This window comes from Apteryx rowi, unplaced genomic scaffold, assembly GCF_003343035.1.
Source record: "Apteryx rowi isolate R43461 unplaced genomic scaffold, aptRow1 scaffold_925, whole genome shotgun sequence".
NCBI classification, from domain to species: Eukaryota; Metazoa; Chordata; class Aves; order Apterygiformes; family Apterygidae; genus Apteryx; species Apteryx rowi.
Window position 1 is genome coordinate 141,376 of NW_020451233.1, and position 25,243 is coordinate 166,618.

Below are 25,243 nucleotides of genomic sequence, written 5' to 3' on the forward strand. Positions count from 1 at the left end.
GGCCGGCACGAGCCCGCCGCACCCAAGGGCCAACGGTCAGGGCCAACGGTCAGCGCCAACGCCGCCCCTCAACAGCCCCCACCACCCGCGCAGGGGGGCGCGCGCCGCACCACGTGACCGCACCCCCTTCCCCGCCACTCCGGCTCGTGGCGCCAAGGGGGGAGGAGCGTCCCGTAAGGCGCGGCGGGGCGGCGCGAGTCACGTGGGGCGGGGCGCCGGTCACGTGATGCGGGCGGCCCGGAAAGATCCGAGGAGGAGCTGTGCCGCCGCCATTTTCCTGCGGCGCCCAGCGTGTGTCCCCTGTCCCCGGGCGAGCGGAAGGCGCGAGGGGGAGGAGGGGTCCCTGCTCGGGTGACAGGTCCGTCCCTGAGGGCGGAGCGGGGGCCGCCTGCGGCACGGCGGGGTGAGGGAGCCGCGCCAGCTCCATCCCCGGCTAGTCCTCCCGTCCCGTCCCGTCCAGTCCCGGCCCCCGAGGAGGCAGCGGAGCCGCGCTCGCTGCCAGCGCCGCCAGCGTCCACCATGTCCGGCCAAAGCCTCACCGACCGCATCACGGCGGCGCAGCACAGCGTGACCGGCTCGGCTGTCTCGAAAACCGTCTGCAAGGCCACGACCCACGAGGTCATGGGGCCCAAGAAGAAGCACCTGGACTGTGAGTAGCGGGGTGGGGGCGGGCGGGGGGCTTCCCCCGCGGGGCAGAGGGGCCGCCCGGCCTGTGCCGGGGTCCGGGAGGGCCGCCGAGGAGCGGCCTCGCGGGGACGCGGAGCGTCGCCAGGCGGGGAGCCCCGCGCGCTTCAGCGCCGGGCGCCGCTCGTTTGGGGGGCAGGATGGGGGCGTGGGGACGGCGTGGTGGAGAAGCTGCTCAGCGGACCTCCTCCTCCCCAGGTGGGGCCTTGTCCGGCGCTTCCCTGCGCGTAGGGTGGTGAGCTCCTGAGGGAAGGCACTTGCCCCGTATCCCTTCCTTGGAGAGGAAGAACCACGGAGACCGAGCGGAGGGGAATGGGCTGGGATTTCCTTATTAACTGAGCTCATCTGTCTTGTCCGCTAGGACAGCACTCCTCCATTCTGTACAGGAGATACTGAAGCTTCAGAAGGAATAGCTGATCAGTTACCTTAATTCTCTCCAAGATAGTCCGTTAGGGAAAAAAAAAATTGCTTCTTTGTTGTTCTTCTAGCTCTTCCATGTAGAAGAACATGTGAAATGAGTGCCTGAGGGACAAATCTCTTTCTATAAGAGTGTTTTTCTTAATTGTATCCTTTCTAGTCTGTTTTCTTCCATTGGGAAAATGGGTATAGGAAGACTTCTTCGGACCTTCAGTATCTGAGGTTAACCTCCTATATAGGAATCATCCACTTTTCAGCATCTATTAAAAACAGATCCGCAATGGGAAGGCTCTAAAAGGTCTTCTCACAACTCCATTCCTTTCAGGTGACTATGAAGAGAATGATGAGCACTGAAGTTCATGTTACTGTGTCTTCCATTAAGCTATAAGGTCACAGGACTAAGGATGCACCTGACTTGAATACCTGATTAGCTCACATCTATTTGTTCTAGACCTTAAGGAACTCCCCACTAACCTTTTCTCACCTGTAAAGAAAGATAATGGAGGGAGAACTGTAGATGTGCCTTTTGTATGCATGCTTTCTCCTTCTCTCCCACCCACATCTGTGAGGAAAAGGCTGGGATCTTCATGTGTCTCAATTTTTTTTTTCCCTTGTGAGTCCCTCTAAGTCAAGATAACAAGACCAGATGATAGTACTTGGATTGCATATCCCGTAGTTATTCCTTCTTTCCACCAAACCATGTCTGTCTTAAAGGTTTAAGAAATTCTTGATCTGTGAGTAACTGAAAGTGATGTGATCCATTTTTTATTTTTTTTAGGCTAACCCTAGAACAGCTGCTTCAGTTTCTTCCTGATATTTCTTCTTTCATTTAATCTCTTATCTGAACAGTGAGTGGTAAATGATTAGCTTTGATATTTTTTAATGTCAGCCCAGGGTGTCAGAAGGCCCAGGAAATCTTTGGATTGTAAGTAGCTTAGTTCCATGTAGAGAAAAAACCTTGTCATATGGCTTATGTATGAAATTATGGTGCTGCTGGATTTCAGACAACAGAAGGGATGCTTTCTGGAGAACCCTTTGTCAGACTCTTTCCCTCTCTTATTCCCCTTTTGTGTGGAATAGCAAAAAAAATAGTTTCAGTAATAAAGCTTTTAGCATCTGAATTATTTCACCATATAAACCTTAGGGAAAGGAAGATCAAACTGATGAGGCAACTGCTCTTCAGACTCGCATGTATATATAAGGGTGGTGTTCTGAACATGGTTGCTAGGGGACATATTAATTGAGACTTATAGGATGCTGTCATAGAAAGGTGCTTGGTACACTTTGAACTTAGAAAGCTTTTGGGTAGTTGCTAGATGAGAAAACCATTTCTGCATTTAAGTCCCTTCTCTACTACAAGCGGGAGCCTTCTACTATTATGGACTGTAAAAAGTCCCAGTTCATGCCTTTTTCTGACAGAATTCATTAGTTTTAATACTGGTCGCTTTTTTTTTTTAATCGGTAAAAAGAGATCTAGGCTAGATCAAGTTTTGTATGCTGCCCCTAATAAGTTTGTTGGGAGTGTCTGGTCCTGGCATCAGGAAATGACACACGCTTTCATATTTTGAAAGTTTTCTTTGTTCATACCGTTTATGGTTGTATGTTTAAAAATAAATGCTTTTTTTTTCCTTCAGAAGCTGTGACTCAAGCCCCACCTCTGAATTACTTGCACATATCTTCCTTTTGCAAACAATTTAAACCCTCTAACTACTAGATAAACCCTAAAAATTGACATCTTGCTGTGAATGACTATTAATACACCAGTCTTTCATAGGCAACATGCTTCTTGAATGTATTTTTTAGTGTGTTTATGATGATCATGACAGTTAAATATTACTTCATTCTGAAAAGCTATGTTCTGGACAACCGGATGAGCCAAATTTTGTGGGACTGTCCTGGAATCAAGCCTTAGTTTCATAGCCTTTTCTATGACAATGGCTTAATTTCTTGTTCATGTGGTATGCGTATTGCTTATATAGATCTCAAAATCTGTGACTGTCGTCTTATATATATATATATGTATATATATATATTTTTATTAAGCTTAAGCATCATGAACATATTAAGTAGCTCAGCCTCACATTATCTCAACTCATACAATCAGGGGGCATCCAAAATAAGTACTCATGTACTCATGATCATTCCTATTCCAATTTATCTTACTCTTATCTGTTTATGGAGTTCCAGAATTGAAGAGATCCCAATCCTATATGCCTATATTCCCTCTGTATTACCTTTAATTATCAAAGAATTAAAAAAAAAACATTCTTGACCTGAAATGATAAAAATATAATCTACTCCAAATAACATCCCTTCTCACCAATTACAAAGCTTAGTTGCTTGTTTGGTTTGAGGGAGAAAGAATTAGAATTCTGTTTTACAAGTGGGCTTGGCCTGTGATAGGCAGCAGTCGCCTTATGGTCGTATCTTTACATCAGGGTATACTGTTTCTCCTGTTCTGGAATTCCAGTCTTATAGTTGGGACAAGGATTCGGTTTGGTAATCTAGGTGCTGCTTTTATAATCATGGTGATTTGGATTACTTGTTTTACAGTAGTCAGACAGGTTAATGGTCTTGAAACTATGCAAAGCATGGTTCATGAAATTTCTTTTACAGAAAACCTAGTTTCACTAGGACTTTGTCCCATTTTTCACATCTCTGAGCAGTGACAGCTCGGAACTGGTTGTAGGTTTATTTGTATACTGAAATTTATGCACCACTTTCTTTGATACTTAATTTTTGTTACCTGAATTCAGTACTGTATAGCAGTGCAAAGAACAAGCACTAGAGATTGAATGTACATAATGCTGGAAAACTTGTTGCCAGATTTCACTTTTTCACGTGATTCTAGGTGGACAAACCACTGCTTGTGTGTGTAATTAATATCAGAAAAAACAGAAGGTAAACAGATGATGACAACTAGGAAGTTTCAGTAGGTCGGTTAAGTGGAACTGGGTAGCATAAAAATGTCTGTGTACATGTGAATGTTGTGGAGTGTAGTTAGAAAAGCTTTGATGTAAAACATTTTTAGGGTTGGGTTTCTTGAAGGAGTCCAGTATAGTAACCCTATCGGCTTGTGCCTAATGGAGTAGCGCTCTTTTAAAGAGAATGTGGATGGGTGGCTTGGAAGGAAGTTGCAATGCTGTAATTATCCATACTTACCAGGAAATCTCTCTGTAGTTATGCCAGAGTGCAACTTCCTTCACTTCTTATTGTGAAGTAAATCAGTATTTTTAAAGAAGATAGTAAACCTGCCTTGTGCTGTGTAGATGTTTGTGAGAAATTAGTGAAAGTAAACTTAATTGCACTTGTTGGGAACTTATTTCACAGTCCTCATGTAGCCTATAAACAAAACTTAAAAAGCTGACTACTAGTGCAAATAAAAACCCTGTTAGACTTGCTTTATGATATCCCTGTTGGGGACAGCTTCTATTTTCAAGTAAGAAGGTAAATGGAGGATTTCTTGGAGAACTGAGGCGCAATGACTTTTAGTGCTTTTCCCTGTATCCCACAGGAGATTTGTAGTGAAGCTGGGGAATACAGTGTTTTAAGTGCTAGTCTGACTTTTAATACTGAAGCAAAACTGGGTTTCAATGATTCAGTAAGCTAACTCCTAGTGTCTCCAAATCCAATGTATTCTCCAGTAGGTATAGATTGTCTTTGTTTGCAGTACTTTACCAACTTCATGTTTTCTATTTGGCAGGTTTACCTGAAGTTTCTCTTGGTTTTTGCTTCCCAGTTTATAGTTGATTTCTGGAGGCAACTCGTGGTTATATGTACTTAGAACTGTTCTATGTATCTATAATTATTTCAAATAATGGATAATTGCATTATTACTATTTTCTTTCTAAAGGAAACATGAAAGAACACAGAAAAAAAGGTGAATACTTTGAATTTCTTCATTAGCCAACTTTTCCAAACTTTTTACTAGAATATTTTTGGAATATTCACTTGTGCCTTTTAGTAGAGTACAAGAACTATCATACTCCTCTCTAGATTGCCAGAGGGCCAATTTTCTACCACAGCTGCTCATTTGCAGAAAGAATAGCCATTTAGTTCTGCAGCTGTTGTTTTATTTTCCTTAGCCTGCAGCAGTATTCTACTTCAGATGAAGTAAGAGGCAGGAACTAAGAAGGATAAGCTATAGGACACCTGCATTCAGCTTACTGTGAATCTTCATACTGCCATTGTTTTGCATCAAGCTGTGGTTATTCAGTTGTCATATAACTTTGAGTTATCGCTCTTACTATGGTTTTTAATGGGGCAGTCATCTTTCACATCTTTGAAAAGTGATGCTTAGTAAAGGCATTCTTTTGTGGGCCAGACTGTGACCTAATGATCTATTTCAATCTTTAGTTTCTAATTTTAAGGTCAGTTTTCAGTCTGTTGATGCGAGAGTTTTAAACTGTTCTTAGTCACTGATTCACAAAGTAACATTAGTTTGTGTAATAATACAAAAAATGTGACTTATCCAACATGGAACTTAATTTCCCCTTTCTGTTTTGTGTACATTGCCTTGTGTGAAGTATATGATAAGTAGACTATATTAGCAGGTGATGCTGGTGGCATGTTGGGAAAGTTCACTTATAAAATGTTGTTGACATCTTGCTCTCCCTAGAAAGTACCACACGTTTTCTGAAGCAGACACCATTTGTATTCTGAAGCTTAGTATTTTTAATTTTACTGTTTTTATTATGAGGCTGGTAAGCCTTCTTAAATTTAAGTTTCTCAATATCCTTAAAGTCTTTTCACCGTTTTAAGAGTAATCTGTGCTTGAGTATTAAAAGGCTGAGATACTACTAGTCAGATATGTGCACTTGTATTTTGTGTAAACCTTGCAGGAGCTATTTCTTAAATGTTTGAGAAGCAATCAAATGTGTATTATAAATGACTTTGTTTAAAGTCTTGACGTTCCGTAGTGTACCAATCATTTCCAGATAGTTCCTAATATAAATTTAAACCAATAATCTCAGGTATGCTTTCTTACTTACGAGTCTCTCTCCAAACTCTTCTTTTGATGCAGCAGTGAAAAACAATTATTTGGCACAAAGCAAAGTTTATATGTCCATCAGTATGAGAGCTTGACCCTTCAGGTTTCCTAACAGCTGAAGTCTTAACCTTTCAAAGTAGTTGTAATGTGGATCTGAATGTTACCTTGCATAGGTTGAGGTAGGAGAGAAATTTTATTACAGGCTATATCTGCACTGGATTAGAAGCAAGCAAGAAATAACTAGTTGGAAAACTACAAGAAAGTGGAAAGAAATGATTGATGTTGATTACAGAGTTGTTGGGTTTGATATGTTTTTTGCTGTCAATTCTGTCCATTTTGAAATGTGATCCTGAGTCTCTAGGGTGTGAACTTGTTGATAACTGGTGTACTCTTAAACTCAAAGGAGGTAGAAATCAATAAGCTGGTAAGCTCAAAATAATGTTAGCAAATCTGGTGTTAACTTGTGGTACTCTCAAGTCTATTAATGGCAAATCCAAGTTATAAGTAATATGTGGCAAATCAGGTGTTGAGAGTTGAGGAATGAGGGAATTGAAGTAAAACTGTGTTGTAGTATCTAACTATCTGTGAAAATGACTTAACTTTATGAAAAGCTTAATAACAAATATACTGAAATATCCAGTTGTGACTAAACCTCCCTATGACATTTTGCTAAAGGAGTTTTGTTAATGTAGTGCTTATCTGGATCATTTGCAATATTAAACATGAGTAAATGAGGTTTTTGTAGGTTTGACCTGAAAACAGAAGGTGCAAAATGACAAGATCTATACCAAAAGTAACTTGGGGTTTCACTTCAGGCTTGTTCCCTCTAGCTCCATGCTAAGAAGTGGCTCAAAAGCAGGAGTAGGAATTTTGGCTGTCATCCATCTCAAAATCCTGTGGTTTTATTTGGATTTATGTCATAACCTATCAATGGTCTATAAAATAAAAAAAATGCAGTAAGCTATATTTTGTACCAATTCTGATCACTCCTGCATAATTTTTTCCATTCCTATCTTGATTTCTTGAAGATCTCTCCACATCAACCCCTTCTTTTCCCTTTTCCACTCATTCTCTTAAAAAGACACTTCTGAAATCTTCACTTAATGTTCTTTATTACTTCCTCCCAAGCAGAGTCCTTGAGTTATAAGCTCATATATTCTTAAATGCCGTCATTCCAGCAGCAGTGAATCTTTTTACCAATGTAGGAAGTGATAAGTTTTCACTGGTTGAAACAACACTCTGGTATTCTATGTATTTACTCTAAATAAGGTACTTGCAGTAGCATGTAGCTTAACTATTCCAGTTGCCAACTGTTCACTGCAACATCAACATATGTCTATTGTTTGCAACTTTTGTCAATTTTAATAGTTAATTTAATACAATTTAATGCAAAAATATCAATGCTCAATTATAATTTTTATGACACTATTTCCTCTTGAAACAATGTATAAAAATGCTTTTTTTTCCCCCACGTTAGCTTCTAAAACCAGGTTTTATCAAGTCAGTTGAAAAAAGTGGTAACAAAATTCATATCATTCCTCAATTATTTTAGCTCAACCCCCCCCCCCACACACACACAAAACACTGGTATTCTGGTGCGCAGCACCAGTTCCTAAAGTTACAATAGTAAACTGGATTTCAAGAACCAGAATGAATGAAACTAAACGCAGGTTTCAAACATAAGTAAATATATGTTTAAAATGCTTACTAGATTTACTGCACCTTTAACCTGGCAGTAAATCCACTTACGGAAGCTCTAATTGTCTATAACTTTTTGATTATAGTAATATCTGCCAAATTAGAAGACTCGGTGTTATAGCTATCAAATAATAAAAACGTCTTCATGTTCTTTGGCATTCTTGAGGGCTGCTTGTAACTTACTTTACTGTTAGTTATGTTTGGATGCTTTTGAGGTGGATAAAGAGCAACTGTAATGGGATGTAGCAATACTTCTGTACCTGTCCCTTGCATTTCAGGTGTGTGCTTTTTGTTTTAGGTTTAGTTTTGTTATGTATTATACCCCCGCCTACCAAAAAAAAAAAGTTGATGTTCAGGAATCACTTCAGCAATTCACCTAAATTTGTTTGAAGTTGTACTTAATTTATTTGATTGAGATCTGCATTTTTGCTGACAAATGGGTCAATATTTAATTGGAAATTGGGTCACACTTGAGTCTGAATTTGATTTACCTCCTCCCTCCACATAGCACTGCCATAATAGTTGCAGCCCCCATTGCAACCTACTTCAAACTTCACGAACTCTCCTGATCCACAGCTCTTTGAATCCTTTGCTTGACCTCGTTTTTAATGTGAAATGTTAAAAGTTGTTTCAACTATTGTGGTTAAGCCACCATACTGTGAGTAGCAGTGTAATTTGATTGGGTTTAATGGTCTGTTTCTTTTTCTATTTGCCAGAAACCATTGGTGTTCATAATTTAGCAAACATACTGTTATGACAAGCTTAAAAATCTTTCATTTAAAAATCAGTCTCTATTAGGAATACTTACTTTACTTTGTTTCGCCACTATATAGATCTGAAGTTAACAAAGCAATTCTTCATTAATTTTTGTATTTGTGTAAAGCTAGCTTAATTGAATCTAGCTTATAAAATTGCTGAAATGTCCTTTTTTCTGTCTTACAGGGGGTATTTACATTTAATAATCACATAATAGTGATTATTTCCGTTTGTAAATTTTAGGGATGAAATCCAGGTATTTTATTTGTGGTTACTTTTTACTCATCATGAACTATAACTACTACTGCTCAAATCATAATATTGCAGTCAAACAAGCCAAAATACCTTTCTGAATAATATACTTGCATTCTTTTTCATTCTCTTGAGACAAACAAAGTTTCTTTACTATAAAGAAGTATACAGGAATCCTTAGGTATCTTTTAATTTTGAATTAGTTCTCAGGATGACAATCCATGTCACTTTGCTTTCACTGATAAAGGCATACTCTAATCTCATTAACTATCTTCCATTCAAATTAGTGAATTTGAATTTATTATTTTTTTTGTAATTTTTTCTGCGGTATATTACTAATCTGTATTAAATTCAACAGCAGTTACTTCTCTCAGGAGTCCATGCCTTTTAGTTATAGGTGTCACTGTATAACATTGCCGAATTAAATCTAGGGTATCAAAAATCTATTTCAAGTGGATTCTAATCATGAGAATGAAAGAAAAGGCAATGGAAACCAAATATGAACACTTCTGCCTTAGTGGGATGTAGTTATTACTAACAAGAGTATGAAATGCATAGTAAGCTGTTGCTTTTGATTAGCGCTCTGATGGAAAAGCTAAAGATGCACAATTCCTAGCTGCAAAGCATTTGAAAAATGGAAAAGCACATTATACTGTATTTGAGGGGAAAAATGATGGTCTGAATACAGACTTCTATTTAAAGTTCTTGATAGCTAATAGGGAACTAGCTCAAACTTTCTTCCTGGTCCAGTTGCAATTCTTTGCCACAACGGTAGCAGCTTTAAGTCTATCAAACATTTATAATTATAGTTCAACATAATTTCCTAGCAGATTACCATCCCATTAAAAGCATGGAATATGTGAAGTTTGTTTTAATGCTCTAATTTGGAATACGAGCGAATGACATTCAGAGAAGCTTTCCTGTTAGTTCTCAGATGCCTTGGAACACTGTGATCCTTTGAACTTCCTGTGTTTGGAATTGCGGTGTTATGAGTTTGAAACTCTTATGTTTCCAGGTTTCTTCTTGGTTTACAGGCATTTATTTTATGAGGAGACTTTCTTCTGGGTTGGTTATGCCTAAGTAGAATAGACCAGGTCTGATGAGATGCTTTCTTCCTTTCTTTAAAACTGTTAATGAGGAGCAATTGTAGACAGGAATATGTTCAGCCCCTTGGGGTGTAGTAAGGCTTACACAAGATACTATAATGCTTACTTCTGCTCTTGTCTTTTGTTTACTGTAGAGGATCTTTGTGATGGAGACATGTGTTAGTGCACAGCAAATACAGAAATTCCAGTCTGGAGGCCATGTGATTTGGAGGAGATCTTGCTGTTTACAGCTTCAGTTACTCATCTAGTTTCAGTCTTAAAGGGTTTAAAGCTCCATGTTTGCTCCTGTAAAACTTTGTGAAACTTGATGACCATATCATCACTAAAGAAATGCTTGTGAAAGACCTCTTTTAAAATTGAGAGATGAAGGGAAGAGCTGGTTTGGATTTATGCAGCTCAAGCACACCAACATTATCATAACAGGGTAGGTTTCCCTTTGTAAGGCACTTCACTTTTTTTTTTTTTTTTTTTAATCAGTAAAGCTTAATGTATGATGCTAAAAAATGAAACCTCATTTTCATGCTCCATGCTCAGTGAAGACCACTTCTGCTCCACTCTTGCTTAAATCACAATATATTTTAAAACTTTTATTCTAATCAGCTTTGACATGAGCTAGAAAGGATGGTTTTAACCTTTTAGCTGTTGTGCCCTTGTTAAAGGGTGCTATTTAAATGTGCAATGAAGCTATACTCGGATGAGCCAGGATGAGTTTTGTTTGCTCAGGGAGCTCCAGATATCTCATGGGAGATGTTAGTCTAAATTGAAGAGGGAAGTAAAGGCTAAATGAGGCAGGCATTTTCAACATTTCTATTTATAGCTGGGAGGATTTTAGCTGTTCCTTTATTGACTGCCTTTCTCCATGGGAGAGCTGTGCGCTTGCAGTACATGAGTGTCAGTTTAAACATTTTATGAAGATACCTATGTTTTGATTGGGGAGAAATGATTATTTCTTTTCTTTGATCTCCTCTATTTTATCTAGTTTGTTAACTGTTCATGTCAAAAACTGATCCTATCTTTGCCAAAAGTAAAGATATGAGCAGTGCTGTCGATGAGAAACATCAGAGAAATGTAGTTCACCTCCTTTAAGTGTAAAATGTAGAATAGGTGCTATGAAGTTGGTGGGGCTTGTGTTAAAATGGCTGCAAGAAGTACTTGAGATCTGAGTGTCTTTGAATTTTAGCTGATAAAAAATAAATTGGTAATTTACAAAGTAGTGGCACTTTATTACCAAAACTGGACCATAGCATAAGTCACCAAATATGTTAGCACAGAAGGAACAGCTTGAAGTTTGGTGTTGAGCTTCTTTCTCTTATCCCTGCTGGGAGTATTGAAGATCAGTCCCTCTTAGGAACAGACAGAAGTTGAATATAGATGGCTGGTGTGTAGGTGTCCTTTCACATGAAGAAATCCCTTGTGGGATTTAGGGGGGAGAGGAAGGGATGGAGGAAAAGCAACCTGTTTCATAATTTGATGTCTAGAATTCATTTTAGACTTTATATTATCCTCTTAGACCTCACACTGCATTACAAAGTTGGTTACTTCTCTTTCAGTTTTTCAACCCTGAGAAACAAAGTCTCAGACATATTCTGTAAAACTGCATATTTGAACGGTTTTGTAGAACATTGGGGAGTACAAAAACAGCCTGCTTGATCTCCGAGGTGCCAACCCAGAGTGCCTGACTGTGTAAATCTGCGCTGTCTTGTGTGATTTCCTGCCAGTCACTTTGTAGGAGGTTGGTGTTCAATTTTCATTAAATGGTAAATATTTGACGTTTGTGTATCTGCTTGTGTGCATATGCAAGCAAAGTCATTTGCCATGGCTTTTTTCTTTTAAGAAAAAGATTTTGATATGATAGGCAAATAATTTAAATTGTTTTCCTCCTCGGTCTGTCAGCTGAGATTTGGTAATGAAAGCTTTGCAGCAAGTTCTGAACAAGTGTTTTTATTCCCCCTGCACAAACCTGCGTTGTGAGTGGAGAGATATTCTCATGGTAAAATCTTGAGGGTTACTAGTTTGTGATTGACCTGCTTCTCTTACAGAATCTGCAGGATTTTCCTTTTTTTTTTTTTTTTTTGCTATTGCTTATTAGCAATGCAACTAATCAGCAAAGATTTCTTTCTTTTTTTTGACCTTACCTTATTTTTCCCCTTTTCCCACTTTTTCCGTTGTTCGGCTAATTCTGTCATGGCTTACAAGCTCTTAACTCAAGAGCTGCAGTTTTCATTGAGACATGTTGACTTCTGTTTAGTCATCTCAACAGCAAGGAATCATCTAACTGGGAGCTGTGGAAGCATGCTGCAGGTACTTCCCAGGAGAGCAGCAAAATAATGGGACTTATCACACAAAATAAGAAATATCGCATATCTGGGATTGTAGCATGATGTGTGTAAGGCTTACTCAGGTATGAATCTGGTCTGAGGCCTACAGTCTGACGAATTCTGCTCCAACAGGTGGGAATCTTACTATTTATTTAAAAAAAAAAAGTATGTAGCACTCTTGTAATAAATACTGCAAGTCGTAATAGATCATTTCTGAATAGGATTTACTTCTGTTTATTATATGTCAGAAAACGCATGCCTTTTAGTAAGTTTATATACTGGGCTTTTGATACATACTGTATTAGAATGAACCCGAATAGCTTAAAGCAACTTCTGCATTTCTGTGACATTTGGAGAGCATGACTTATTTATCATGCCGTATTACAATATGACTTAATTTCTTTGGTGTTAGGTGCACAGATTTCACTGTTTTTTTTTTTTTTTTCTCCTAAATATCAGATGAAACTCCAATTTTGCTACTCTGTGTAGGTATATGAAAAGCAAGCTTTTTTGTCTATAGGACACTTCTGTTTACTTTGTAACATTTGCGGCATGAAACATGTTACTACTCCTGCAGTGCCTATTCTGAATAGATGATCTTCAGAAGTGTGTGGTCTTGGTTGATACAGTCTTTGATTAAAGTGCTTTAAAGATATGAAAAACTGCTTCTGAGGCACTAGACCTGTTGGTAGCACATATATAGGAACTTAATATCTGCAGAATGATAAGTTCATTTGCCGTATACAAGGCATGGTCCTTTCTTCATATTTTTGCTGTTTCAGTAGTATCAATTAATACAAAAAAATTTTTAACAAAATTCTGCAGTGACAAAAGGACCTAGCATAAATGCTATTCCACTGTTAAAATCTTTTGACAATATAGCTTATTTTGTACAACAAACTAGCATGAACTCTTCACAAAGTAAGGCGTGTTTCCACAAAATCATGGGTTTTTTTGTTTTCTGTTTTTTTTAACACCAGTAATTAACCGAAAAACCCTTTATCATAAGTGAAGTTGTAGAGGATGGCATCTGCCAAGAAATGTGTCCTACTGTGCATTTAAATATTTTTACAATTACAATGTACAACTTTAATTACATTGAATTTATTTTGCTATGTAATTTCCAGTTTGCTGAGGCCATCAATATAGGACTACTTTGTATGCTGTAGGCATTACAGAGTCTGGGAGGTTGCACAGTAGAAGACGTGTTTCGGCATGAACGCTTTCCAGAAACTGAAAAACCTTTGATGTAGAAAAGGTCATAGTCTGACCAAAACACTCTGCTGTAGGGAGGTGGATATATGCGTCTTTTTCTGTAGTTTCTTTCAGCGCTGATGGAGGCAGGCTAATACAGCGGCATGGCTCCTTTTGCTCAAATGTGCCTTTTGTTGCAACTTGCAAGAGTTCAGGTGAAATGTACTGTTCTTGTTCTGAATTAGATACTATTTAGAAGAAAATGGAACCTTAAAAGTCTGGTTTTAACATGGGAAGAGACTAACAGATGTCCCAAACAACTTCACTAGAATGAATAAGATTTTTTGAGCTGGAGGCGTGGGACAAGTACTGAAGTAGGAAAACATCAGGTCAGATGGCTTTGGTTGTTTCTTACCTGCATTTTGTTTATTAAACTAACCAAAAAATGCAGCCATGCTGTTCAAGAGGAGAAACATGAATTATGTGTATGATTAGTTCTTAAAAAAAAAAAAAAAAAAWAGAACTTTATAGCTTGCAAATCTGTTCAATAAGACATCATGGAAGGAAATCAGGCTGGCATTCACATTCGGTGTTTTCAGTTTTATCATGTTGTAGAATGATGGTATACCATTACAACAAGCTTTTTTTTTCTTGGTGAATCTTTTACAGTGAAGTGATGTGGATGTTAAACATCCAGAAAGCACCTATATTATAACTGTGTGAAGACTTTATATATGCAGAAAATGTAAATGTTTGAATTTAGAAACTGTGCTAGAGGTATTTGCTGACAAAATATGCTATGCATTAAGTCGGGCATGTTTTCTGTTTCCTTTTCTGTAGTGCAGAATTAGGGAAGCCACTGAGGTTGCAAGGTGGCACAGGAGGTACTTTGGCCTCCTTCGGATACAGTTTTCAAAAGATTTAATCTGAATCCCACATGGACCAGGTGGGCTGTAGGACTGGAAGCTTTTAAGAAAGTCCATTTAATTTTATCCCAAATAGTGGCATCAACAGCTGGGAAACTTAGTGCCACAAGTTGAGGCCGGGTGTTCTCGGCAGGGTTCAGGAGGATTAGATATTGAAGTAAAACTTAGTTATATTAAAGACCTCCCTCCCTGAAGAGATACAAGCTGCCTTGCTTCAAAACCACTGCAGAGTTGTGCTCAGCGAGGATTTTGTTGTGTTCTGCAGTGTCTGCTGTCGCTGAAATGGTTTCCCTGTTCCAGTAGGTTGTGCTATGGTCATGTTACTGCACCACCGAGAGCAAGCTCTCCGGTAAGGGCATAGTGTTACTTCAGACTTTGCATGAAGTTGAGGAGGCATTCAAGAGTGTTCTGGAAGGTTTGCTTGCTTACTGTTGGCAGTACAACAGCAGCTTGTCCATGTGATTTGTGAGTCTTGTTTCTAACACATTTCCATCAGCGTAACTTGTTATTATATGAAGGTATGATCGCTGCAGAGTGTTTACAGGTTGAGGTCCTTTGCAACAGAAAGAGAGGGCTGTAAGTGCATACTATAACCAAAAACTTAAAGTGTGCAGAAAGAGATGATTTGGGCACCATCCTTGTCAGAGACAGAGGACAGCATGATAACGTATTCAGTATGTACTTGGTGATGAAGAGACCTAGCAGTTAATATCCATGACATCACATGCTGATCTCTCTCAGCCCCCTATAAACCATGGTATGTGCTCTCTCTACCCACCTAAGGGTAAAAACATAGGATGAACTCCACATATACAGACTGTTTGAAGTAGCTCCCTGTTTTCAGTAGGAGATAAAAGTAGTGTTAAAGCTGTATAATTTTCAAAGTAATTAGTCTTCATCAAAACAGGAATGCTTCCACCTAATGTAGTTCACTGTGCTTCCCTCCAACAACTGTATATAACTATCCACACTTTATTATATAGGATACTTAAATATTTATTTTAGTATTGAATTAGATGACTGTCATTCAGAATCAAAGCCTGCCCAGTCAAAATAGGTCTTCTAATCCTAATCTGTTCCCAAAGAGTGCTGTTTGTGCAGAACCCACAGAGTATGTACTTGCTTTCTAGCTCTTCAGAGCTTAAGAAGTGGATGCGTCCCCAATGTTTGCATTTATGTGCTCTGAAAGTGTTGACTTAATCTTGAACAAATAACTGTTCATAATTTTACTTTTCAATGCATTGTATTAGAAACTAGCATGTGGAATATCTTCCCCCCCCCCCCCAATTAAATACACCACTGGGTTACATACTCAGTTTGAATGCACTGCATGCGCAAGAATTGTCATGCTAGTTGTCAGATGGAGGCATTTTTCGTCTTGTAGTCGAGAATAACCTTTACAGTATGATTCATAGGCTCATTATTAAGCATGTTAGGATGGGATGAAGGGTCTAAGTTTACAGATACTTTTCAATAGGAATAATACGCCAGTGTGTGCGGGGAGAAACTAGTATTTATTTTGAAATAGATTTCATGGTAAAATGCTCTTTAAAAAGTACTGTAGGAATGGAACATGGAGCAAAAGCGTTCTGTAGTTTAAGCAGGCCTTAAATATTTCTCAGCTTTAGGATGGTGAGGCAGTAGTTGATCTTTGCCTTGTTTAGAGAAAGAACTTAAGCTCTTGCTTCCTAAGAGTAATGCAGTATGGATAAAATTTGGAACTCTTTGCAAAGGTAATGCTTCAGCAGAAGAAAAATGTTTGGATATCTGAAAAGCTTTCATTGGAAATATTGCTTACGTTAGAAATTACTTAAACAGGTAATTTTTTTTGTTTTTTGTTGACAACAGTGTTTGGTAGAAAATTGTGCATCTTAGTGATCTGGATTAATCATGCTGATAGGTTCCCCCCCCTCCCCCCACCTCAAAAATATGTGTCAGTTTTTCATACTGAAAACTAAGGTTGAATATGGCGTTTTCTCTTTAGAATTTCATCAAGGTAGTATGTCTTGTTGTCAAATACTGGCAAAGGAGCAAAACTGAATAATGAGTGTGTATTYGGTTTGCCAAGTTAGACCATAACATGGACAGATGCTTAACTTTGTCAAACTTTATATGCATGTTCCAAATAATATTATTGCACTTGAGAGACGTTCTAATTTTTGAGAGGTCTTCAAAATTGTGACCATTTGCTTCATATGATTTGGGTGTGCAGAGGGAGGGCAATATTATCACTTTGAAGTATGAAATGATTCAAAGTCAGACTTTCTCATCCTCAGCTGAAATGGTTCGAGTGAGCCACAGATGATCTGTTTTAGACTGAGCTGATAAAAACCTCCACTGGTGTGAATGTTAGCTGGGAATCATTGTTTCATATTCATGCCCATTATAGCTGTGGTGACAAACTCCTTTTTTTGTGAATTTTGTAGCTTGTATTCATTGAGCGTGACTTCACTACATGTAGGAACCCCACTATATTTGTATAAAAACTGTCTGCGTGATAGCTTTGTAATAAAGCAGTATAATTTCATACTGAAAAGAGCTTATAAGTCATTCTCTAAATTGGCATCCTAATAAAGTTGTGCTGAAAAAAATAATACCAGTAAAAATCCTTAGGGGAGGTGTAGCTCATTCTGTCAAAACAGTTCTTTTCAGAAATACGTGGAATTACTAATGGTTATTCATTTAGGAACTTAAATTTTTACCAGTAAGGTTTATCCACTGTAGAGATCCTTACACTTATTTTTGGATGCAGTTGTGAAGTTACCTTAGGAATAAGCTTGGAAACATGCCTGTTAAAAAAGAGGAGAAAAATTATAACTGAAATGATTCAAACCTTAACAGACCTTTTTGATTTAAGCTTCACAACAGTTAATTGTGACCAGATATTTATTACAGTTATTCTTTACAAGGGGAAAGGAATGTGTTTTTCAGTAGGGAATGATGTTAAGGAATATTTAATTTAGATGAATTCAGTTTGGCAGGACCTGATAAACATCTTCTGAAATGAAATTTCTGATGCTAGCTCAAATAATCTCTTAAATCTTTGGCAGCGCTCTCTCTAAGAAAATGAACATACTGAAGAATGACAGACATAAAAAGAAATTGGAGGCAGAGGAGAGGACCTAGAAAATTAAATCTTCAGAAAGATAACTGTTACCTATTATATGGATTAAAATTTTAAAAGAATTCTACATAAATTGTTAATTCTCTCCTGCTGCAACCCATCCTGAATGGTACAGGTAACAGACACGGATTTTGGCACTTTTTTGTGCTTGACTTTTTCAGAAGCAGAGTAGTGCAGAGAAGAACTGCATTAACAATACAGGGTTTGCTATCAAAGTGGAAGATATTTAAAGCGGGAAATACAGTCCTCCTCACTTTTGCATTTGATCATCTATTCTGTAGTGTTTTGGGTTTTTTTGCCAATTAGACCCTTCTGTGAGCTGTTTTTGTCTTGTAAGACCGTGGAAAAAGTATCCAGTTCTTTTGTACTTGGATTGGTTTTCCTCTTTTCTAACAAATTAATATGGTTYGGAGAGAGATACACCAGTGCTGGCATAAGGTAAGCAATGAAAGTGCGTGGTTGTTAGCAGATAGGGACAGGAATGAGACTGTCCTATTTTGTGTCGGTGAGCTGTCTCGTGAAACCATTACCTGTGTATAGGTATGTCTAAGAGCAGGCAGGGAAATTGCATAGCTGAGGTCCTTTCCAAACTTCATGGATTTCTGTGATGGGATAGTGGTTGAGATGTGATAGATAGGTTGACCCTAGATTATGAGGGGCTGTGAAAATAGAGTAGCTAGTGTTCAAAGCAATAAAAAGAGGAGTTAGTTAAGGGAGTAAGAGAGAAGGTGTAATTTAAGCTGTGGTTACCTGAATAATTCTTCTGGCGGCAGATGCAGCTGAAGCGGTTACTGGCTCTAGCTGACTTGTTCTTACTTCCCCACTGGTGGTTCTCCTAGTTCAGCTGTTCATGTAACCGTCCTAACCTGGTTTTATGAAATTGCGTTGGTCTAAAAATACTAAAGTATACAATGGATTAACTTACCTGGATCTTGATTCAAGCTTAAGCTATGGTTTGTATTAAACTTGCAGGTCAGAAATCTGGGGGGAATGGAGAAATGAATTGGTTTATAGCAAAAACCTAGAAGTCTATTCAGTTGATCTTGTTGGTCTTGTTTAAAAAAGGGGAGGTACAATCATAAATCTGATCAAAGCTAGTTGCCGCTGGTACTGGTACCACAAGTGCATGGCATTATGAGAAGCTTGTTCCTCAGATGGATGCAGGCCTCAACAACCTGTCGGTTTAGTCGAAGCTTAGCAGTAACTCAGCAGAGCTTAGAAAACCCTGTTGGTCTCATTGGACCAGTTTCAAGCTGGGATTTGGAGTAGATGATCTTCAGAGGTTCTGCCCATTCTGAAATATTCTATAATTCTGTGATCCGAAGTATGTGTAATTTTTTTTCTTTGTGCTACAATATTTTGCCAGTTCAGGTTATTTTGCTGGTTAAGCTTGAAAGGATGACAGTAACTTCTTGTGTCTGAAAGCATAATGTGATGCTTTCAGGATGAATGGAACAGCTTAAAAATGTTTTTTCTTTCCTCTCAAGGAGAAATATATCTGATTAGAGTAGCAAATAAGAGGAATGATAGTGGTGTTAGTATATTCAGTTTCTAAACTATTGTAACTTGTCTCTTTGACATGCTGGTGTGCTTACTCTGGTGTAATTGTGTCTGCAGCTGTTTCTGGAGAAATAAGAGAATTGTATTTATGATATGTGGTTAAAACTGTTGAGACAAAATTTAGCTGTATTTTGGTGTTAGCCTTGATAGTGCAATGGCAGTACTCAGTAAGTTTAAAGGCAAGAATTGATATGGGAAACCTGTTCAATTCCTTTTTAGGAAATTGAATATAAACATAATAGCTTACCTGGCATTTGAAACTGTGGAGAATGTCGAATAATCGTTACAAACGTTGGATCAGATTGGTAATTTGATGGGAATTAAGAGGAACCATTAAAAAAAGCCAAGTTTTGTCAGTGTGACTTGTATATTGTTTTGTGAGCTATGCTTCGTTTATCTTTAAACTTATTTTTATCCGGTTTCAACGATGCTTTTGCTGGCAAATGTTGTTTAAAATTAGTGTTACTCAGAGAAGAGCTTGTTGGAGTAGCTGTTTGGCTGAACCCATTTCTACTCTAGGTTTAGGCTGGGATTAATTTTGCACAAACTCTCGGTTTTACAGTGCTCAAACGTAAGTAGTAAAGGTTAGTCAGAGTTGCCGTAGGAGTACATCTAGACAATTAGAGATACCTGAGGCAATAACGCTGAGTTCACAGGGTTATTGACGGAGACTCAAAATGGTTTCTAAGAATTATAGCTAGAAAAAGGTACGGTTATAGGTGAGAGAAAGAACATGTTAGTCATCCTTCAATCAGAAGAAAAGACAAGATGCAACTTGATGAAATGAAAATATAAATTGTTGGCTGTAGAACAAGTTACTCTACGTTATATTAAAGATGCCTATGCCTTTTTATCCTCCTTATCTAATATAAATAAGATTAAATCACATTCCTTGTTAAACACAGAAAGCTCTGAACAGAGAGGGTCTTCTCAGATTTCTTTAACTCTTCCACAAAGTGTTTCTTGAGTTAGTGTGTCTAGCTCTTAGAACAACATTATATGCAGAGGAAGACTTGTTAATTGGAATTTTTATTGCTAATTGTGATAAATATATAGTCTAGGTTCCCATGCTCTCTTTTTGAGAGGACTTGGGTGAAGCTTCTGGGAAGTCTACTGTAGAAAACTCCCTCTGGTAAATCACTTTGGTACAAGTAGATTTGCTGAGAATAGAAACAAAACTAGTTTTGGAACAAATGCTGTTTGCAGCATATTTTGTCTTAAACTGCTAATGTAGATATTTTCTGGTAACTGCAAAATTAATTAAGTATTCGCTCAGTTCTAGAGTACATATTGGTTATATAACATCCTTCTGGAAGATAAAATGTCACTTACTGGCTCAGACTGAAATATTTATCATCATTCTCTTTTCCTCTCTTGATCGCTTAAGTGTGCCATTCAGAGTTGCTTTGTTTTGGCACAGACTTCGCTTGCAAATGCAGTTACCAAATGTATCTCTTTGAGGAGGAAATCAATCTCAAAAATTGTCTGTCTTGCATGCTTGAATTAATTCAGCTTCAAAGCTACTTTGATTATTGTTTTTAGACAAATTGGTTGGTTCCCTAATGAAAATTACTTATTTACATACAGAAACTTTTCTAATCCTTTTTCTCATATTTAAATAAGGATGTCTTCTACAAAAGACTTGGGAAACTGTTTAGAAATTTACCATATGTGTGTGTGTGTATATATATATATATACATGCATTAAAATATCTGTGTTTAAGATGTAAATTGGAATGTGTAGAACAAGATTTTAAGGTAGCAGGGTTCACACTCAGCAAAACTGTTGTTCTGTCAAAATAGATCTTAAATCTAGATCTGAAGATCTGTAATGGATCTTAGATGCCTAGTTCTTCATTCATTACTATTTGAATATTTCTGGTTTCCTGTGGTGCTTTTCTAAATGCCCAGCATTCTGTCATGGCACAGTTAAATCTTTCAGTGTTTGAATATTGAAAAAATAGTTCATGTCAAATGTTTTGTAAATGTTTTCAAGGGATTTTGCTAGAATTTATAACTTGTTTAAATAAAATGGGTACATACCTGTGAAGTCATTTAAAGTTGAGTTGTTCATTTTTATCTAAGTCTTTTGGAAACTTTTTTTAATTGGATAAAATTAAAATAAACTCTAAGAAATATCTAAGCACGTTACCTTCATAAAGGGCTTGTCGAGGTGAGTGAACAAATAGCCTGCATAATCCAAATAATTGTTGTCATCAACAGCCAGTTGAAAACCCCTGTTCCCTGATGCTTTGTATTAGACATACAACATCAAAGGGCTATCTAGACTTGCCTCCTATGCAAGGTAGCAAGATGATCTGTTATTGACATTGGAAGAAATCAGTGCTTTTTTTGAGAGGTTTACTAAAAGATTGTAAACAGAAAAAAATTATGTAGTATAGTGAGATTAGGTTAAAATTAGGTTAAGTAAAAAGAATGTTATGTTAAAATTCACATAAACCACTCAGATTAAAAAGAAATGTTTAGATCAGGAAGTGACAAAAGAAAAACTGACCTTGCTACTGGAATGTGTACGTAAATTCAGTTTCTTCCTCATTCAAGCTTTGTTGTCAATGCTGTGTGAATCTTGAAAAAGTACACTGAGGTCTGTGCATTATTTTTTCTTTTTTTTTTTTTCCAGTAACATTCCTTTTCACTGTTGCATAACTCTTTAAACATCCTTCTGGAAAGGAAAGATCTGGCAGATATGCATGCCTTGCCAGAACCTGTGACAGGAATATTTAAAATCAATAGGAGATTATCGATTATGTCAGATGTGCCCTTTTCTTTTTTTGAGGGGCTTTTAATCCTAAACCCTTAACATTTGTTTAGAACTAGTAGAAGTGTATTAAACTTTACAACACCACTAGTGCATGCCTTAACTGTATTCTTAACACAACAAACAGAGAAATTTTTTATTTCCTAGTGGCAAACTTCCTAACGGCATAAATCTGCTCACTTCTGATTATTAACCGATTTGGGTCAAATTTGCTGACTTCTAATCTTCTGAAATATTTCACCAAATTTTGAAAAAGAGATAGTTGACAGCATTAGCTGCTGCTATTCTCTGTGTCATCATGTGTCTCCACTTTTGAAATTGCAGTCCATATTTTCCACCCCTTGGTAGTGCCTTACCTGTAAAACTGTGTAATAGACTGTATAAAGCATTTGCATCTCGGTTGAGCACTAAGCAACTGAGGGAACATTTCACATTTCTCGCTTTGTTCCAGCGCTCAAATATTCATATAGAGCGAGAAGTATCAGCATAGGGAGATGAGCTCCTGTCATACTGGAATGTGTTATAACTTGGAAGTGAGAAGATATTAATTGAAATCTAGACAGCTAGAGAAGAGAATTGAAGTGTTATAATGCTATCGGTGTGTGCTCTGCTATTTCACCTGTTAAGTAGAGACACCAAAATTTTTCCCACTGTATGTGATTTTCAAAAGGATAATGAAATTCAGATATCTTAACTTTGAATGCTCTGTCTTGTAGAGAAATTTTTCCCATACAGGAAAAAAAAAATCCATTATGAATAACTTTAAGTCATTGATTCAAGAGCTTAACTAAAATCCATTTGTACAGTCTTAAGTGAAAGGCAAAAAGATTAAATGGGTGCTCTTGAGTAGAATTATTTTAAGTATAGACATTGTTATGTGTTCTACTATTAATGATTAGCCACAAACCTTTCCTCATGCAATTGGAATGTAAGGCATTGGTGTGTTATTTATTCTGTTTGAAAGCTAACTCGTGTTAAATGCATGTATTCTGTTGAACTCCTGTATATTGACATGATTTCATAAGAATAATTACTAACTCATTCAAGAAATGTTTTACACTTTGTGTGTGTAAAAAAAAAAAAAAAAAAAAAAAAAAAAATTTGGCTTCAGGTGTAAATTTACAAATAAAATGAACTTGATCTGATGCATATCTGGCTTATAGTTTTGGATCCATCAATACATATTTAAATTCTAATACTTCTTGGCTTTAATCCTGCTAAGAAAGAGGAAGTGTTAAGGGAAATGAGAACTTCGTGATAACGTCATAGAGTTTGGATAATTTCACTTTTCATCCTTCTGGCATGTTGGAACTTCTGGCAGTTTGGTTTTCAAAATATTTGGATTCTAACTATTTTGGAAGAATAGGATATTAAGAATTTTTATTGAAAGTCTTAATTTGTGAATTTATAAATTTTTGTGAGTTTTTGCATATAATTTGAATTTTTTGATTTATTCCGTCTTTCATAGCATTTTCCTTCTCTGGTCATTGATGTTATCTGAAACAAAGCCACATGTACTATGTGGGGAGAGTGTAGTCTATTCAGAATTAACCTTAAACTTTGACAATACCTTGTAGTAGGGCAAAGACATCTAACATGCACATCTGTCCAAAGGTCATGGTAAAAACAAATTAGCTGTTTCCTTAATTCAATAGAGTACATAACCTCATTAATAGTAAAATATCAAAAAAAAAMCCCTAATTGTATGTAGGACTTGTTATTTGGCATAGCTGTGTAAGCGTGTGTTTGTGGAAGATCACAATAAATGGGAGTGAATTTGAGATTCATATTGGACTTAAAGCTAAATATGTGCATATTCTGAATATTTGTATAAGGTCAAGCTGTTAATGTGGTGTATTTGATTAATCATCACTAGAGTGTCTTTTACAGTTGTATTTTGCATGTTGATTTTTGTGTTGGTTTGGGAGAGATCAAGTGTTTGTATAATGCGGTGAAGGTACACTTGTGTATCTTTGATCATGCCTTATATTTCTAGTATTTGTTCGTTTCTGAATTTGAAATATGCATTAAGGCAGATTTTGCCCCTTTATTGTTTCAGTGTCCATTTCCACATGAATCTTCAGTAAGCTGCGATGCTGCGTTTGTGACACCACTTTGTGACAAACACAGATTGAGTCTTGTGAGATTCATGAGAAGCTGCTTGAGGTGGGGGAGGGCATTGAGATTTTATAACAGTAGTACCTCCAACAGGATGGAAAAAAAAAAAAAGAAAATATGCCAGCCAAGCAAAACCAACTGCTTGCTAACATATTGGGTAACTTCAGTGTGAAAATTGTATCTATTAAGGAAGAGTGATAGTAAACTGAACTGCTTGTCCTGTGAAAAAAAGTGTTAAAGTGCTAATTTTGAAGCAGCTGTCTTGAGCAAGCTCTATTTCTGAATTCTACACCAGAATCATCTTAGTTCACAGAATCACAGAATGGTTGAGGTTGGAAGGGACCTCTGGAGATCGTCTAGTCCAACCCCCCTGCTCCAGCAGGGTCACCTAGAGCACATTGCCCAGGACAGTGTCCAGATGGCTTTTTGAACATCTCCAAGGACGGAGACTCCACAACCTCTCTGGGCAACCTGTTCCCGGTGCTTAGTCACCCTCACAGTAAAAAAGTTTTTTCTTATATTTTTGTCTTATATGACTGTGTCAGCAAACATGAATTTGGATTCAGTGAGCCATAGATGCGAAAAATGGGCACTTGACTATTGAACAAAGCAGTTCAGTACTTTCAGGCTTATTTTTGTTTGGTATTTAGTCAAAACTTAATATATGCAGGATTGAAAGAATTTTCTCTCTCTGAGAGAACCGGGGTGTCATTTACCTTGCTCTCCCACTTTGATTTTTTTTTTCTGAAAAATGGAATGTGTTTCAATCCTGGCCCTGAGTGTGCATATTAATGTTGAATGATCACTATTTCAATTATGTGCTTACCGGGTGGATACTGTTTGGTCTCTATAGCATTCTAAAGATGCTGTTCTGTGAGCTGTTGGAGAAGATAACCTAGTACTCGTTCATTTTAGATAAAATCTTTGCTATAATAAAAGATGAGAGGAAAAAAAAAACCAGTTATCCCAATAGGAATCTGTCACAGTTGCTTGACCTATTTTGGAGTAGTTAAAGGTGTGGGGCACACTTTGGCCTGGAAGAACTGATCCTTGGAAATGTTTTCAGGTTGATGCTGATGAATAGAAGCATTGTTCCAGATGAGAGGTATAGCTAAACCACTGGAAATGATCAGATACTGTGTATACACAAAGTATATAACTCTGGCTTATATTCAGTCGAATTGTCCAGATACTGCAAATGGTATAAGCTAAAAGGGTTGAGTTAGATATTTTTCAATCCAGACTTGCTCATAAACTTACTGGGAATTAATATAGGTAAGATTCTGCAAGGAAATGCTCATTAAAACTTTCTCAGGTTACT

At 37.5% G+C, this 25,243-nt stretch overlaps 1 protein-coding gene across 20 annotated transcripts in view; it reads left to right on the forward strand.

Annotated features, from left to right (window-relative positions):
- Window positions 1–258: 258 nt before the first annotated feature.
- PICALM (phosphatidylinositol binding clathrin assembly protein) overlaps window positions 259–25,243 on the forward strand; it is a 103,412-nt gene continuing 78,427 nt past the window's right edge. For 10 of the 20 annotated variants that reach the window (XR_003257874.1, XM_026091788.1, XM_026091785.1 and 7 more), the window contains exon 1: window positions 331–649. Coding sequence is in view for 19 of the 20 variants with exons in the window: in XM_026091788.1 (XP_025947573.1) it covers window positions 520–649 (130 nt within the window). In the remaining variant the exon portion in view is untranslated. Of the gene's footprint in view, window positions 650–25,243 lie in introns of all 20 variants that reach the window. The other 10 variants (XM_026091787.1, XM_026091790.1, XM_026091794.1 and 7 more) reach the window with 4 other exon arrangements.